Source organism: Thalia democratica, chromosome 9, assembly GCF_965202585.1.
Source record: "Thalia democratica chromosome 9, ktThaDemo2.hap1.1, whole genome shotgun sequence".
NCBI lineage: Eukaryota > Metazoa > Chordata > Thaliacea > Salpida > Salpidae > Thalia > Thalia democratica.
Genome location: NC_139173.1, coordinates 34217915 through 34234421, shown reverse-complemented (window position 1 = coordinate 34234421; position 16507 = coordinate 34217915). Strand labels below are relative to the sequence as shown.

At 25.6% G+C, this 16507-nt stretch overlaps 1 protein-coding gene across 4 annotated transcripts in view; it reads left to right on the top strand.

The window, feature by feature from the left end:
* The window catches only part of LOC145844664 (arf-GAP with SH3 domain, ANK repeat and PH domain-containing protein 1-like), a 42742-nt gene that overhangs the window by 12201 nt on the left and 14034 nt on the right, over positions 1–16507 (top strand). For all 4 annotated transcript variants that reach the window (XM_082952071.1, XM_082952073.1, XM_082952070.1 and 1 more), the window contains exons 9-16: positions 4768–4843; positions 8602–8751; positions 9178–9303; positions 9625–9715; positions 9979–10027; positions 12327–12520; positions 12945–13078; positions 13392–13480. In XM_082952071.1, coding sequence (XP_082808197.1) covers positions 4768–4843; positions 8602–8751; positions 9178–9303; positions 9625–9715; positions 9979–10027; positions 12327–12520; positions 12945–13078; positions 13392–13480 — 909 coding nt within the window. The remainder of the gene's footprint in view (positions 1–4767; positions 4844–8601; positions 8752–9177; positions 9304–9624; positions 9716–9978; positions 10028–12326; positions 12521–12944; positions 13079–13391; positions 13481–16507) is intronic.

Genomic DNA, 16507 nt, shown 5'->3' with positions numbered 1-16507 from the left:
TTACTATTAAAGGGTATAAATAAAATGGAATCCTTTTATTTAATAAATGTAATTAGATCACTTTCCGTAAAATACTACTTACTAAAACTAGCCCTTTTCCGGTTTCTCAGAATAAATTTTACAAACTTGTTTTTTTAGGTAACTAATTTGATCAGTATTAGCTATTTTTAAGCAAACCTATTAGTCCACAAAATTTTACTTTTAAATTTATAATTAGTTATTTTCTGGATTTTACCAAATATTTTGTTATATGTTTTTATTATAATTCAAACAATATTTTTTTATAGATTAAATTGAAAAATTACTAACATTAATTTTAAATTGGTATTTTGCTATGATGTTGTATTTTGGGTAATTGTAAACTCAGTGTAGAAATACTTTTTTTTGATGAAAATTGAACAGGAATGCAAAAAAAAAACCAATTAAGTTAATAGCACCAAATTGTTGTAACACTATTTTGTTTTTTTTTTTTTGTTGTTTTATTGTTTTATTGTAAAAATTCTTATTAAACGTTTTTAGTGGTTACCTAAGAACAGTTTAAGTTTAAAAAATTTCAATTACATTTTACAATTGTCAAAGTTAATTAGTTAAACAATAGTGTTTTCTGTGCAAAGTAACTAATTATACTTGAAAAATGCAATAAGATAATAAAACTTTTTGATTTTTTCGAGTAATCTAAAACTATAGATTTTGTAAGTTTACTTTAGTAATATTGCTCCTAAACGAACTTAGTTTGTTAAAAATAAATCATTTCCAAACTAAAACCTAAATTGCTAAAAACTTGACTAAGAAAATATTCAAGTAAACGTTTCTATAAAACTTTAATGTTTGTAATAAATATTTAGTTGTATTATAATTTTATTGTCTGTGAGAACTTTCGCAAAACACAAAGCTAAAGAAGTTTAATTATATGGTTTTTGTTAAAATTAAGATTACAATAACTAGCTAATTAGGTATAATCGTTAAAAACATTCTTACAAACAGTTTATGTATTTATTGTTATATTCTAATTTGTACATTTTAGCTTTAAAAACAAGTTGTTTAAAAAAACTTGTAAATGTCTTTGTTTTTAAACATATTTAGAATTTATTAAAAGAGAAGCTGTTTTAATTAGAATTATTTTAAAGTACTTTTACTTAAGTTTAATACGTAATTTAAAAAATAAAGCTAAAAAAATCGAAAAAAAAACTATTTAACATTTTACATCAAAATCCTGTCACAAACTTAAACAAAATGTATTTAGAAAAAAAAAAAAATTTAATTGTTTATTTATTTGAAAGATTTTATGTTTTGTTTAAAATTTTGACTTGTTATTGTTAAAAAGCTCTTATAGTTTATTGATAAATTTAAATGCAAATGCACAGAAGAAAAGTTTTCAAATGCGTTTAAACTAACAAAAAAAGTTTTTTTAGTTGTAATAGAAAAAAAAAAATAATGCAGTATATTCTCAACTTTGCTTTGTGACGTAATACAAGTCTGCTTTGTACTGTAATTACTCAACATAAAGTTTTAATAAATTCTGTTAAATTGAAAAGTTGATGAGAACTAAAAGTTTCCGTTTATTGTTAACAAAAAAAAAGTTATGTTAGAATAGGAATCATAAACTAAAATTTATAACTTTAATCTCCATAATATGTTTTCGTTTATTTAATTTAAGTTAAAATTTAAAGCTTTTGTACTCAATTTTAACTTTCGATAGTTTTAGACACTAACAAGTTTGAAAATGAAATCTAAACTTGTCTAAAAAGTTATAATTGAAACATGTTTAAATTAAAAAGCTGCGGGCATTGAATTAAATATGTTTTTTTATGGTATAAATAAAATATATATTTAGTCTTGAAGTTTATCAGTTATACATTCAAAAACTAAACCAATATGTCTTTCATAATATTATTAAAAAAATAATTTCTAGTATGAAGATTAGCTTAATATTTGCTTAACTACGTAGCCAAAAGTTAATCTCATGCAATTAAATACCAGAGCAAATGAACCTTTTACAAATAAAATGTTGCCAATCATTTCTTAAAAATGCTTTTGTTTTGAAATGATTAAGTTTACCATAAAGCAATATTAGGAGATATTTAAGTTAAAGAATTATAAGAATTTTTTTTTTTGCTTATAAACATAATATTATAACAAAAAATATTTAAATATGTCATTCAATTAAAAATTAATTCCTTTTTTTTTTGTTGCTTTTGTTTTATTGATTTTGTATTCGTTTTTATTTAGAGTAAAATAATATATAATTATGTATAGTTAGTTACAAAAAACAACCTATTGAACTTTTAGTGCTTCTAGTGAACCTAAATTTTATTTTAATATCAAAATTTTAAGACTGTTTTCTCGCTTAGATCTTTAATGTTAATTTTAAATCAACAACAGGTTCTAAAGTTTAAAATAATTTTAGCAATGTTACTATAATAATGTATAATTATGCATATTGAAAAACTTCTATTAATTTGCCATTAAAAAAGCATTTGATTTTCAAACTATTCAAATTAATGGTCATTTAATGATTTTTACTGCAATTTTATACCCAAGAACTTTTAGTCAATTAATTATAGTTTTTCAAGGTAATTATTGTAAAAATGTTCAGTTATTACTCAATTATATTACATCAGTGTTTTTCAAAGTTTGGATTGCTTGAAATTTAAATTAGAAATGTATGTAAAAAGTGTCTCTAAAGTACATTTAGTTTTTAAACTACATTTTTACGGTTGTTTAGCTAAAAAATGTTATCTTTTAATTTGTGTTTATTGTTTTATAGTTACAAACTTTTACAAAACAAGTCCTTTACATATAAGTAGCTAATATCTTTTAAAAAAAATTTTAAGTTATACACTTGTTCAAACTTTTTGTCTACATTAAACTGTTTGCTTATTGTTGGTATTTTTGCATATTTTTGGGAAAAAGATATAAAAACTATATTAGTATTTTTTAACTAAAAAATATGTGTAAGTATTTTAACTTATATGATTTTATTTAAATAAGAAACTAATTTTAACTAAGGTTGTCATTAATATTCGTTATTTATTGAGTTAAACATTGTTCTATAAATGAATTCGTAAATAAATAATTGTTTTTTGTTTAGATGCAATATGATATTTTTGGTTTTTACTCTTATAATAATTTAAAGTACATAATTAATAGGAATCCATAAGTTATTTTGCTAATAAGGTTTAAAATTTCAAAATCTATGGAAAAGCCGAAATTGTAAATCAAGCTTCACAATAAGTAATGTTTAAAACTGAATGTTATTTAAATTCAAAGCTGCTAAGCGTAACATGTTAGTAAAAATTTTACTCAATCCACTCTTTATCACACTCTTGCGGTGAAATAAAACTTGAATTCAAAACTTTAGTTTCAACAAGTTTGTCATACACGTTTGTAAATGCGACTAAGTAAGTTAAAAGTTGCTTTTGTCGTAAACAAATTTACTTGGTTTTTTATTTGCCTTTTTAAACATTTAGTATATCTAAAATAAATATACTAGCTTAAATTTTGACTAGAGTTTTATATAATATTATTTTACACAATTAATTCTCATTTGGACACAGATAAACAAGTATGCAAGTATTTATTATTTTAAGCATACTAAAATTAGTTTCTGTGAAGCTAGCTGACCTTTTTAAATAATGTGAAACAAAAACATTGTTTTTTAAACTAAAAATTTTATGTACTCAACAGAAATCAGTAAAGTATTAAATTCAACTGAAAATAAATTATGAGTTAGAGTATTCCCATATTTTTTTTTCAAAAGGCTCCCTTTAAAGAAATTTAAGCTATGGTCCACTCCATAAAGATTACTCAAAAAAATACCAAAAGACACCTAAGACCTTTTTTTGCTCTTCATCATCAACTCCAGAATATCTTGTGTAATTTTCAAATTATGATCACATGGGTCCCTTGTGGCCCCTTTACTGCTCATGGCATCCTAACTTTCTGTCATTGCCCCTAATAGGGCCACTTGGCCCACTTTTGGGAAACACTGAGTTAGATTGATTGTTTTGCTTTTAATCAGTGTTTAAAATTTAAGTTTAGTGTAAATTGTTAAGATTTTTTAACATTTAAGTTTTTAAACAGTGTTTGAGGCATGATTTAACTTTAGTTTTCAGATAGTATAAATAAGTTTTTATTTCTTGATTTGGCGTTAAAACTATTTAATTAATTGTTGAAATAAAAAAAACCTTTAAATATTAAGGTATTCATAAAGTAACATTTTTATTTAAAATTAAATTTAAGCACTTTGACATTTTTCATTCAAAATACTCTCTCAAGTAAGTTGAGATATAAAAGTTTGCAACTTTGACGTCAAAACTATTTTGAAAATTTTTAAGTAGCAGCTATTTTATTTTTTATCAGTTATTTTATAATATTTAGTATCTTATTTAAATTTAAAATGATATCTGCTCAAAAAATTTTTACTTATAAAAAATAAAAAAATATGGTTATTACGTAAACAATTTATTAAGTTTCTTACTTATAATACTAAAAATGTATATCTCCTTTTTAATAAATTCATAAAAGTGTCTTAAACTTTAACTTAATATTGTAATCTTAGTTATATTTATCATCTACAACACTAGAAACTTTCAAAAATAAAAGTATTTTAAAACGTTTAAGCTTGTCATATTGTAACTGATTTTTTGTTACCTATAAATAGGTGTAATGTATAAGTTCTAAAAGGTAATGAGCTTTTTTTTAATTTGTTTCAATTAAAATTATATAAATTTTCATAAGTCACTTTAGAAAATTACATTATTTCAGGTTCTTTCTCGAAGGAGCCAAATTAACACAGAAGTTCAAATCCTACACAGACAAGCTTTCGTTGCAAATTAAAACTGTTAGTTTAATGTTGAAGTATTTATTTTTGTATTAGTTAAAGTATTACAGGCAAGCTTTCGTTGTATAATTATTTTATATTTAATTAGATAAGTAAATAAAACCTAAGCGTAGTTCACTTTAAATATATTTGAAATATTTAAACTTCTTTTGATGCTTTAGTTATTTCAGAGTAATGCACTTGTTTTCTTGTAATTGTTTCTTCTTTTTCTTGTTAAAAGTTAATAAAAATGCATTTACTAACTAAGTAGATTAAAATATGTTTCATAAAGCTATATAATATATAGTTCTAACTGAAATTTAAAATTTTCAAGTAAAATTGTTTAAATGCTAATAGTAGCACTCAAGTGTACTGGACAAGTACCGCTTTGATGTTTTACATTTAATACTGCAAAAATTATTTAATTATCACTTATGCAAATGCTTGAAATATTTTATCAATTGATTTTTATACAAGCTGTTTTTCAGACAAAAATTTAGTTGTGTTGTAGTAACAATCTAGAAGTAAGTAGTAAAATGTAAAATTATTTTTATAACGTTTGAATAGTTTTTTGATAAAAAAAGTTTTTTGTTTGAGTAAATGAGTTTTGTAGTAGTGTTGCTTTATAATTAATTTAAATTAATTTGTGTAAAGACATAACCATTTATAGTAGAACCTCTTAAATGTTCATCCAAGCGTTTAATTTAAGCTATACATTTATTTTTCCTAAATTCTAACTGTTTATAATAAGTTCTTATAGTGTTAGTTTAATTGATTTTAACCATTGAATTGATTATTTTAGTGATTGCAATAGCCATATAAGTACATATAAATTTAACAAGTAATTATTATTAAACTTTTAGCACTTACTTATTTTTTATTGTAACAAACACTTTTGTATTGAATTATATTTTGTGTTGCTAGTGTCTGTCTATTTATTTACATAATTTTTTGGCATAAAATATTATTAAAAACACTGAGTTGAAAGAAAATGTTTAATTCATGTATAAAAGTAAGTTATTTTTTGTTTAATTTTGGTTATTTTTTCTGTGTGTTGTTTAGTTCTTTAAAATTGAAAGCTAAAACAACAATTTATTATGTTGGATTAACTTTATAAATCTATGTTATTCTAAAATACTTGCAAATATATTTAAAACAGGTAGTAGATTATTAAATATATTGGAGCAAAATTTAAGTTAATTTTTTTTAATCATAAACATGCAAATATCATTTAGTTTGAAGCATTAAACATTATAGACCTGATTAAATGTTGAAATTTATACAATTAGAAAACTTGAACTTATAAGACAAATAGAGTTTGATTGTATTGCTTTTATATAGAGTTATTTTGTTTTTAATTTGTGTTTTATCTCTATTCAGTTTTTACACTGCTCCTATTAGAATGTAGCTATTAGTTTTATGTTGTTTAGAATTTTTGATTTTTTATGAAGTATCTTTGTTTGTAAGTTGTCTTTATAACTTGTTTTTACGAGATAAGAAATCTTTATTTTAAATATGTTTGATTATAGTTTAAGCACTTTGTTTCTTTGAAATTTGGCTGTGGTTAGACATTATTGTTTTACATTTTTATGTCTGTTATATAGTTTTTTGAAATGACATAAATTTTATGCTACATTGTTTTTCTAAAAAATAAATTTTTAAATATTTTTTTAACTTATTTTTTAAATTTATAACCATAAAACTAATTTGGATATATTTTATTTAGCACAAAAACGAAATATTTATTTTAAACTAACGATTTTAAGTATTAATAATTTTGTTGTATACAAACTTCTTTAAGAAATTTATAAGGAATTAATATAATGTGAGAGTTAAAAATAAGAATGCTTTTTACGAACAAAAGTTATAAATTTCGTTCTAAAATGATTTACTTTTCTATTAAAATATACTAGGCACAAAAACTACTATCAGTATAGATTTTCAAGTCTAATAAAAAAACAAAATTTCAACGGTAAACAGAATGTTGCTTTAATTTTTTACTACATACTTACTTTAACTTTTTTTATTTTGTTGCCAAAAACTTGTGACACTTTTTCAAATAGTTTTTTCAGCTGTAAGAAGTATTGATTTTTAAGAAATCTCACATATACATATTTCACTTGCAAGCTCATACATCTTTGAATAATAAAAAAAAACTTTTGCTTAAATTAGTTCTAAATGCTTATTTTTTCATGCTATGAACTTTAATTATTAGAATATTTTGAGGTAGCGTATTTATTTTATTTATAGTTTTTAAAAACTATAATAGCCAAATGGATGGCTAGTTATAATTTTATTAATTGGAATTTAACATAGGTTATTAAAGTTAAACTGCTTAGTAAATTGTTTTTTACATTACTATGCAGTGCAGTGATTAAAACTTTGGTAAGCACTGGTATTTATTTTGTTATTTTGATTTAGAATTTGTAAGCAAACTTTAAACTTTTATGAATTGAGTTTTTTTTTCAAGTTAAAAATGTTAGTTTTGAATACAGTAGAGGAAAAAATAATAATTACTTCTACCTTAATATCTATTAATTTGTAATTCTATTCAACATCAATTATTTGGTTTTAAATAACAGATATTGACTTTTTAGGAAAACACTATGTTTTAAAACTTAGCTTGGCAAGATTATTAAAATTAAAAGCTATCTAATATATATTCTTAAATTATTATTTTTATATAGGCTGTAATTTTAGTTCAACTAATAAAATATTATTAAAAATATAATTTTATTTATACATTTTAATTACATTTATCACTTTAGTTTTTTTTATGTATATTACAATAAAACTAACTTTGAAATTTAAGAAAATAGTTTTCAAAAAAAGTATATATTACGAAAACGTTAACTTTAGTTTTTAATGTTTTTAAAAAAAATAACTATATTGTTAAATTTTTTATATTTTAAAATAAATTGCGATAAACACGAAAAACATAACTTGATTTTTCCAAGTTAAATTGTAACAAAACTACTTAATGACGTCATGAATTTATTGTCGTTATAAACAAAAGAACCGTTTATGACATCAAAACAATAATTATTCTTCAGCTCTTATAACTTTGTCTGTTTGTCTAACTTGTTTATAAAAAAATCTCATTTTATAACAATTAAAAATTTTACCTTTATTTTGTCCTGGTAATTCACAATATTCTAGTTAGTGACTTTTTTGATAATATGTAAATTAGAAATGAAAAGATAAGTATAACAGTGTATAATCTAAGATAAAAATATTTATAAATGTCAAATTTTTGCAATGAAAAGAGTAATTGAAAACTCTTTATAAATATTTTTTAGAATAGTCAAACATGTCTGTTTATTTATAAAAGCAAATACTGGTTTAACAACAACGACTTTTTTTTTGTAATTATGGACTATTTATCAGTAAACGAACTACAAAAAGACTTATCTTTCGGACCAATATACAATTGAATGTTTTTGAAACCTACAGTAATTTTTTTTGAAATCATTGTGATTTTTTATAGCTTTCGTTTTAGTTTTTCTCAAAATCTGCCAAAACTTGAATCGTCAGATATTGTTTAGATGTCTCGAAAAATAAAAACAAATTTTGTCAGAGCTAATTATAAGAGAAAAATGTGCTCACCTACAACCGTATTATAATAACTTTTAATAAAATATTTATGACGTCAAAATAAAAAACAATTATGATCTCCTAACAAGCTGCATCAGATTTAGAGATATTACATAGCTTCTTATTTTTGTGTGACAATTATTATTTTCTATGACGACATACTAATACTTATTGTGACGTCACAGCTGCGTCAGGGACACGAGAAGGAGAAGAAGGAGCTGGTTGAGATGAGGTCGATGCTGAAAGCTTCATTCAACGACAGGGACGACAAAGATCACAAGGAAGCGAAAGAGAAGATGAAAGACACAACTGTGTATAACCTCCATCAGATGCAGGTTTATTTATTTGTTTATTTGTTTACTTTATTAGTTTTTTATTAATGAAAGACACTACTGTGTATAATCTTCATCAGATGCAGGTTTATTTATTTGTATATTTAATTTATTTTTTAATGAAGGATGCAACTGTGTATAATCTCCATCAGATGCAGGTTGAAACGTGTTTGTTTATTTAATTTATTTTTCCAATGAAGGACACAATGAATCTGCCTCAGGTGAAGTACTTTTTTATAAAAGCTAAAAAAATCATTATTTTAAAAAATCTTTTTTATTTTTTTTTTATGCCTTGCATTAAACCCTTCTCCAATGGATATATTTTTTTGTAGTCAAAAATCTATAAAAAAGAGGTGCTTCCATTGGCATAGGGCTTTAAAACAAATAAAAACCCAGAAAATACTAACAAACAATCACTAATGTTACTAGGGTAACGAACATCTGGGTACTGAAAAGGAAGGGTACCTGCAAAAAAAGAGCGAAGGTTTGAGGAAAACATGGCAGAAGAGAAAGTGTCTCGTTAAAAATGGAATACTTATTGTCAACCACCATAATGTGAGTAAAAAATTATTTAAGTTTATTAAATAGATTGTCAATCATAAAAATGGGAGGAAAAAAGTATTAAGTTTGTTAAATAAATTGTCAATCATGAAAATGAGAGTAAAAAGAAAGAATTTAGTTGTTGGTGTTCTTACGTGTCGTGAAGCACGGGATACTAATTGTTATTATAATGTATGTTTAAAATTTTTAAAGTACTCCAACCGATTTAAAAATGTTTAAGCTGTGTGAAAATTTATTTTGTTGCAAATAATTTAAAACTTATCAAATAATAGTTATTATCCAAGGTTTTTGAATCTTGTTTGTTTTTACAAACAGTTAAGTTCGAAGCCTCCAGTCCAGTTGAACTTACTAACAAGTCAAGTGAAGCCCGCACCAGAAGACAAAAAACAATTTGACCTCGTTTCACGTTAGTTTAATATATTTATGCAAAATTAACTTGGTCTTGCTTTGCGTTAGATTGGTTTAATTGTTAACATATTTTAGTTGTTTTGTTTAGTCTGTAATAATACAAACTTTAAAAGTAGAAATAAATTATTCATATTTAGGATTAGCATGAACAGGTTGTATGTTTTTTGAAATACTATTTTTGTATTCCATTTTTGATTAATTAAAGTTAGTTATACTATATTACCACACAATATCATTTAAAACTTTAAATGTTTTTTGCAGATAACAGGACATACCGATTTATGGCTGACAATGAATTCGAATCAAAAATGTAAGTTTTACATTTTACAACTGTTAAAAAATGTACTGCATTATATAAATCTTTATTTAACTAGTATTTTATTTAAACGGTTTAATGTAAGAGCTGTAGGACAGCAAATTAAAACTAAAATTTACCAGACATAAAGTGTTTAGAGCCTAAAATTGAGACGTTTGCTCAGTTTAAAGCCATTAAAAAAGTTAAAGGAATGCAATCCAATAAAAAAATTAAACTAATAATAAACTAAACCAAATTTCAAACAGTTTGTTATCAGAACAATTATGGAAACTAAAAACGTTAAGAAGCATAACTAGATATTTTGCTTTACTTTCTTGCTAACTTGAAAAAAAAAATTAGTAATTGAAATATTATTTGAATAGTTTGGTTTTGGTACTGGTTTTAATTAAAAAGTTTAAACATAACTGACTCATTTTCGAAAAAAAGTTTATTGATTAATTTCGTTTAGCTCTCTTCGGAATAAAATTGCTAAAAACTATGAATATTGTAGAGTAAATTCAGTTATATATAATGAATTTGAAAAGTCTAACAAAAAATAGTTACGTCATAAAGTATAAAAGTCTGTTTAGAAAAAGTTTGAAAAATAGAATAGAGCTGTACTGAATTAACTTGAAGTAATTTATAAGACAAAATTGCTAAAACAAAAACATTTAAAATAGTAGAAATTTTTACCTTGAACTAAATTAAATAAAAAGCACATTAAAAAAACACGACAATAACGACAACAATAATACTACTAAAGACCCTATTTGTAAGGTTTTAAATTGTAAAAATCTCTTTGTTTGCAAATTTTTGGCTCGCGAGATCTAATGAACAAAGATTCTAGAACTGAAAGATGGTAGGTGTTTTTAGCTCGGGATAGGATTTCGAACCTATTATCCAGGTAGTTCTCGGCACAAACAGGGTTGTTGAGGAGGTGCTGATGAATAGATGACTGTTCACCTTTAGGCTTCACATCGTCATTAAAAATAAACCTTTAAGCTTTTTCGTGACATGCTGCTCTCGCCTGACGTGGAAACGTTGAAATGTTCGACCTACGTAGTCATTTCCGCAATGACTGTTTGAATCTAGAACTTGACAACATCTACACAATTTTTCTCTCACTAGGTTACCCCGAAACAGTCATCAAGAAGACAATTAAGACAACTCAGTCCAAAATGAATCGCTTACCCTCTTTCGGCCCACATCCTTGCCCAGTGTACCTCCGCCTTCCTTATATGGGTGAAAACTCAATAAGACTGGCTAAGCAAGCTTCATTGGCTATAAAATCCACCTTTAACAGCGTTTCGCTACGTGTTGTGTACAACACCAACCGCCCGCTTAACGGAATCGTAAAAGATGCCACACCTACCCATGATTTGAGTAATGTAGTTTAAATATTTAAATGTCATTGCGGAAATGACTACGTAGGTCGAACATCTCAACGTTTCCACGTCAGGCGAGAGCAGCATGTCACGAAAAGGCTTAAAAGGTTTATTTTTAATGACGATGTGAAGCCTAAAGGTGAACAGTCATCTATTCATCAGCACCTCCTCAACAACCCTGTTTGTGCCGAGAACTACCTGGATAATAGGTTCGAAATCCTATCCCGAGCTAGAAACACCTACCATCTTTCAGTTCTAGAATCTTTGTTTATTAGATCTCGCGAGCCAAAAATTTGCAAACAAAGAGATTTTTACAATTTAAAACCTTACAAATAGGGTCTTTAGTAGTATTATTGTTGTCGTTATTGTCGTGTTTTTTTAATGTGCTTTTTATTTAATTTAGTTCAAGGTAAAAATTTCTACTATTTTAAATGTTTTTGTTTTAGCAATTTTGTCTTATAAATTACTTCAAGTTAGTTCAGTACAGCTCTATTCTATTTTTCAAACTTTTTCTAAACAGACTTTTATACTTTATGACGTAACTATTTTTTGTTAGACTTTTCAAATTCATTATATATAACTAAAATTACTCTATAATATTCATAGTTTTTAGCAATTTTATTCCGAAGAGAGCTAAACGAAATTAATCAATAAACTTTTTTTCGAAAATGAGTCAGTTATGTTTAAACTTTTTAATGAAATATTATTAAGTTAAGTAAATAATTTCAAACAGTAATCTGAAACCAAGATAATTTAAGTTAACTTTTAATTTCAATTTAGGCAATGTTTGTTTTCAGCAAACAAACTCAAACTTAAAAATAAAAGAATAGAAAAGTAGGAATGGATAAAACAAACGCGAATTCACACAGCTGAGTAAAAACCAAATTTATTTTTGTATAAAAAACTAGATAAACAATACTATCAAACAGATGGGTGTCAGTACTGCAGAACAGCAAGCTGAAATCTCTCAACGAAGTGTTCAGCCAGGAAACGACTACAGCGCCTTCTAGCGGTGACAATATCGTGAATGACGTATCAGGTTTCAACGAACTGACCAGAGCCATAATCGATGAGGTGAAAGTGATCAAGGGAAACGACGTATGCTGCGACTGTACACAGAAAAGTTGGTTATCTTATTTTTTTACACTTTGTTTATTTTTTTTACTATGTAAAGGTAGATTTATCTAAAGTTTGCACAGAATGAAATTGATTTATTTTTTTGATTTTAACTTTTTTTAACTGTGTTAACATAAAACGCTGTATGTTGCGACTGTACACAAAAAAGTTGGTTGTTTGACCATTTTACTATTTGTTTCTTTTTATCATTCTAGGAGAAATTAACTTGAAGATTTATAGATGCTACATGGTTATCTACGAACTTGGGTGAACTGTTATGTATATAGTGTAGTGGTATCCATAAACTAGTATTAGTTTAAAAAATTTTTTGTTAAAATTTACACAGACCCAACAAGATTGTCAACGGGCTTGAGTGAAGCAAAATAAATACACCAAAAATATTTTAAAATTTTATTGCATTATTTACACAGATCCAACTTGGCTATCAACGAATCTTGGAGTTTTACTTTGTATAGAGTGTAGCGGTATCCACAGACAAATGGGTGTTCACATCAGCAGAATTCAGTCAATTACATTGGATGAACTGGGAACTTCTGAATTATTAGTAAGTTTCTTAAGCTTCGAAATTATTCATTTTTGTTAATTTACATATAAAGTTTTTAATGTTAACTTCCTTGAATTCTGAACTATTCGTAAGTCTGATATATTATTTGTAGATAAAAAAGATAATATTTTTGAATAGTTTTTTTTTCAATTAATTAGTTTTGTACAATTTTTTATAATTGAAAATAAGTCACGGGAATTTAAGATTGCTTAAATTTCGGAATCTGGCCCGAAGGCTATAACTACCTCTTTAAAGTGTTAGATAATTTAATAATAAGTAAACATTAAGTTTTAAATGGATTTTATTTTAACAGTTGGCAAGAACAATTGGTAATGAAAAATTTAACGATGTTATGGAGCAACACATATATGCGAATCATAAACCAACTCATGAGAGTAACATGTAAGTTTAGATGTTTGTTTAAAATAATAGGTATACGAACATATATATGCGAATCATAAACCTACTTATAAGAGCAATATGTAAGTTTTAATTAATTATTTGAATATAATATAAACATAAACACATACTGCTAGTCATAAACCAACTCATGAAAGCAGTATGTTAGTTTTTGTTTATTAATTTCAATTATTTGTTAATATATATTTACGCAAATCATAAACCAATACTTAGGAGTAATATTTATGTTTTGTTGTGGACCTAAATAAAGCACAAAAATTAATATATGCTGATGAAAAACCAATACGCGAGAGTAACATGTCACTTATAGATGTTTATTTGAATTACACTTTATACTTTATATAAAAATTTTAGACAATAATTCATTTTGCAGTATATTTTATTTTTGTTAACTAAAAATTTTTCAATCTACCCTTTTCAATAGTTTTTGTAGATAACTAAATAGATTTTTCTAAAACAGTAAAATTAATAAAATTGTAAGATTATGCGTCATAATAGGTAAATAAAATTACATGTACTAGGCGATGCTAATATAAAGTTGTTTAACAAAATTTAAAGTATAAAGCTTAAGTACTAGAAATTGAAAGTATTAATAGCAATCTTAATAAGAGGAAACCGACTTATTTAAACTTTCTTAAAATAAAATTAAACAACAAAAACAAAACATAGTAGCGAATTTACAATAATTTAAACAAATTAGAGTTATAAACAAATTTTTGTTTGCATAAACTTGGCTTATTAGTTTTAATAAATATAGACTCTAAAACACTTAAATGATACATGTTACGTCCTTTACAAACAATTGAAAACATATTATCGTTATAGTTTTTTGCGCATTCTAAATTATTTAACAGATGTTCACCTATTGCCGATTGACTTTTTATTGGCTTATTAGTCCCATAGATCATCCAGTTTCTCAATGCGTTGGTCACGTGTTGGTCCCTTCTTATGTGAAATCGTTGCGAAGTTCTCCCAATATACTCACTATCACAGTGGCATTTGTATTTATAGATTATATTGCATTTTTCGGGATCAGGAGTGAGATCTTTAACAATTCCGTTGAGTGGTTTTCTAGTGGAATGGGTAATTCTTAAATTAACTGCCCCAAAAGTGTTATGTACGGTTTCTAAAACTTGGTTTTCAAAAAGCTTAGCTTCCTTTCCTAAATATGGAAGTCTTAAATATACTACACATTTATTTGGGCCGTGTTTTGTAAGGCTGACAAGCTTCGCGGTAGTCCTATTGATAGTTTTTTCAATAACTTCCAAAGGGTAACCTAAGGAGCCAAAAATACTTTTAATGTGACTGATTTCTTCACTTAGTTTCACCTTAGAACATATTTTATGTGCTCGAAAAACTAAGCACGATATTAAGTTGGTTTTTTGTGAGGTGGGACAAAAAGACTGCCAAGGAATGTATTGGCCTACGAAAGTTGGTTTTCTATAAATGGATGTGTTTAAAGAGGTTGGTGTTCTTTGAACTAAGACATCAAGGAAAGGTAAAGAGCCATCAGCTTCATGCTCACGAGTGAACTTAAGTGAAGGATGTAAGTTGGAGATTTGCTCAAATAAATCATCAACATTGTAGTCTGTCTTGTAAGAAATAAAAATATCGTCAACATATCTAAAGTAATTAAGAGGTTTTTCTATATTCGTAAATAAAATGGACTCAAAATAGCCAACAAATATATTTGCTAACACAGGACCTAGGGGGCTGCCCATCGCGACACCGTCGACTTGTCTATAGATGTAATTGTTGAACCTAAATTCTACGTTCTTAGCTGCCATGTAAAGCAAACTCTGGCATATCTCTTTTGGAAACATTGGTGGACTTAGATTTGAATTATAAAGCTCGTTTACACATATGTTTATGGTTTCATCTAAAGGTACATTTGTAAAAAGACTTTTTATATCGAAAGAACACATTTGGTCGGATAAACAGGGGTTATTACGTAGATTGTCAACAAAATTAAAGGAATCTTTTACGCAAAATTTGGAAAATTTGTTAGAAACTTGACTTAAGATAGGAATTAAAAATTTTGCTATTTTATATTGGGAAGAATTTATCATATCTAAGATGGGTCTGCATGGAAGGCCTTTTTTATGCGTCTTCGGAAGTCCATAAAGTTTAGGGCATTGGGATCCAGTTGGTCTAATAGACTCATAAACATCTTGGGAAATAAAACCTTTAACATACCAGCTTCTGAGTTTCTTTTGAAAAGCTTTCTCAATTTTAACAGTTGAGTCAGCTTTTTCAACCGGGCCTAGCTTAATAAATTTAGATTTGTCATCTAAAATAGCATTCATTTTGTTTATATAATCCTCCTTATTTAAAATAACAAAAGAAGTACCTTTATCTGCTTTTAAAATAACAATTTGATTATTTGATTTCAACGATTTGTAGGCTAAATTGCAACTTTTAAACATTTTAAAATCTGCATTGTTTATTCTACTATTTTGTAAGGAATGAGATAAATCATATAACTTAGCATAACATCTATCTAATTTATTTTGCGAAAAAGGTTTGTGGTGTTTTAACTGTCCAGTAAGAATTTCAAATTCTGAGAAAATACATTCTCGTTGTTGTTTAAAAGGTACGGAAAAACGTAGACCATTTTCTAAAACAAACTTTTCATTTTCATTTGGGACGTAGTCAGAAAAATTTAATACTTTAGTTTTACTTGTTGCAAATTTACCAAATCTTTTAACTTTTAAATGAGACAGACTTTTATCATCTTTAATAATGTTATTTTTATTTGTTTTAGTGTTAAGAGCACTCAAGTATTTTAAAAACCTTAGTTTATCGAGAGTTGTAAACCAATTTTCAGTTTCTTCCAAATCTACATAATAATTTGCTTTTCTTTTATTATGTAGATTTGGAAGAAACTGAAAATTGGTTTACAACTCTCGATAAACTAAGGTTTTTAAAATACTTGAGTGCTCTTAACACTAAAACAAATAAAAATAACATTATTAAAGATGATAAAAGTCTGTCTCATTTAAAAGTTAA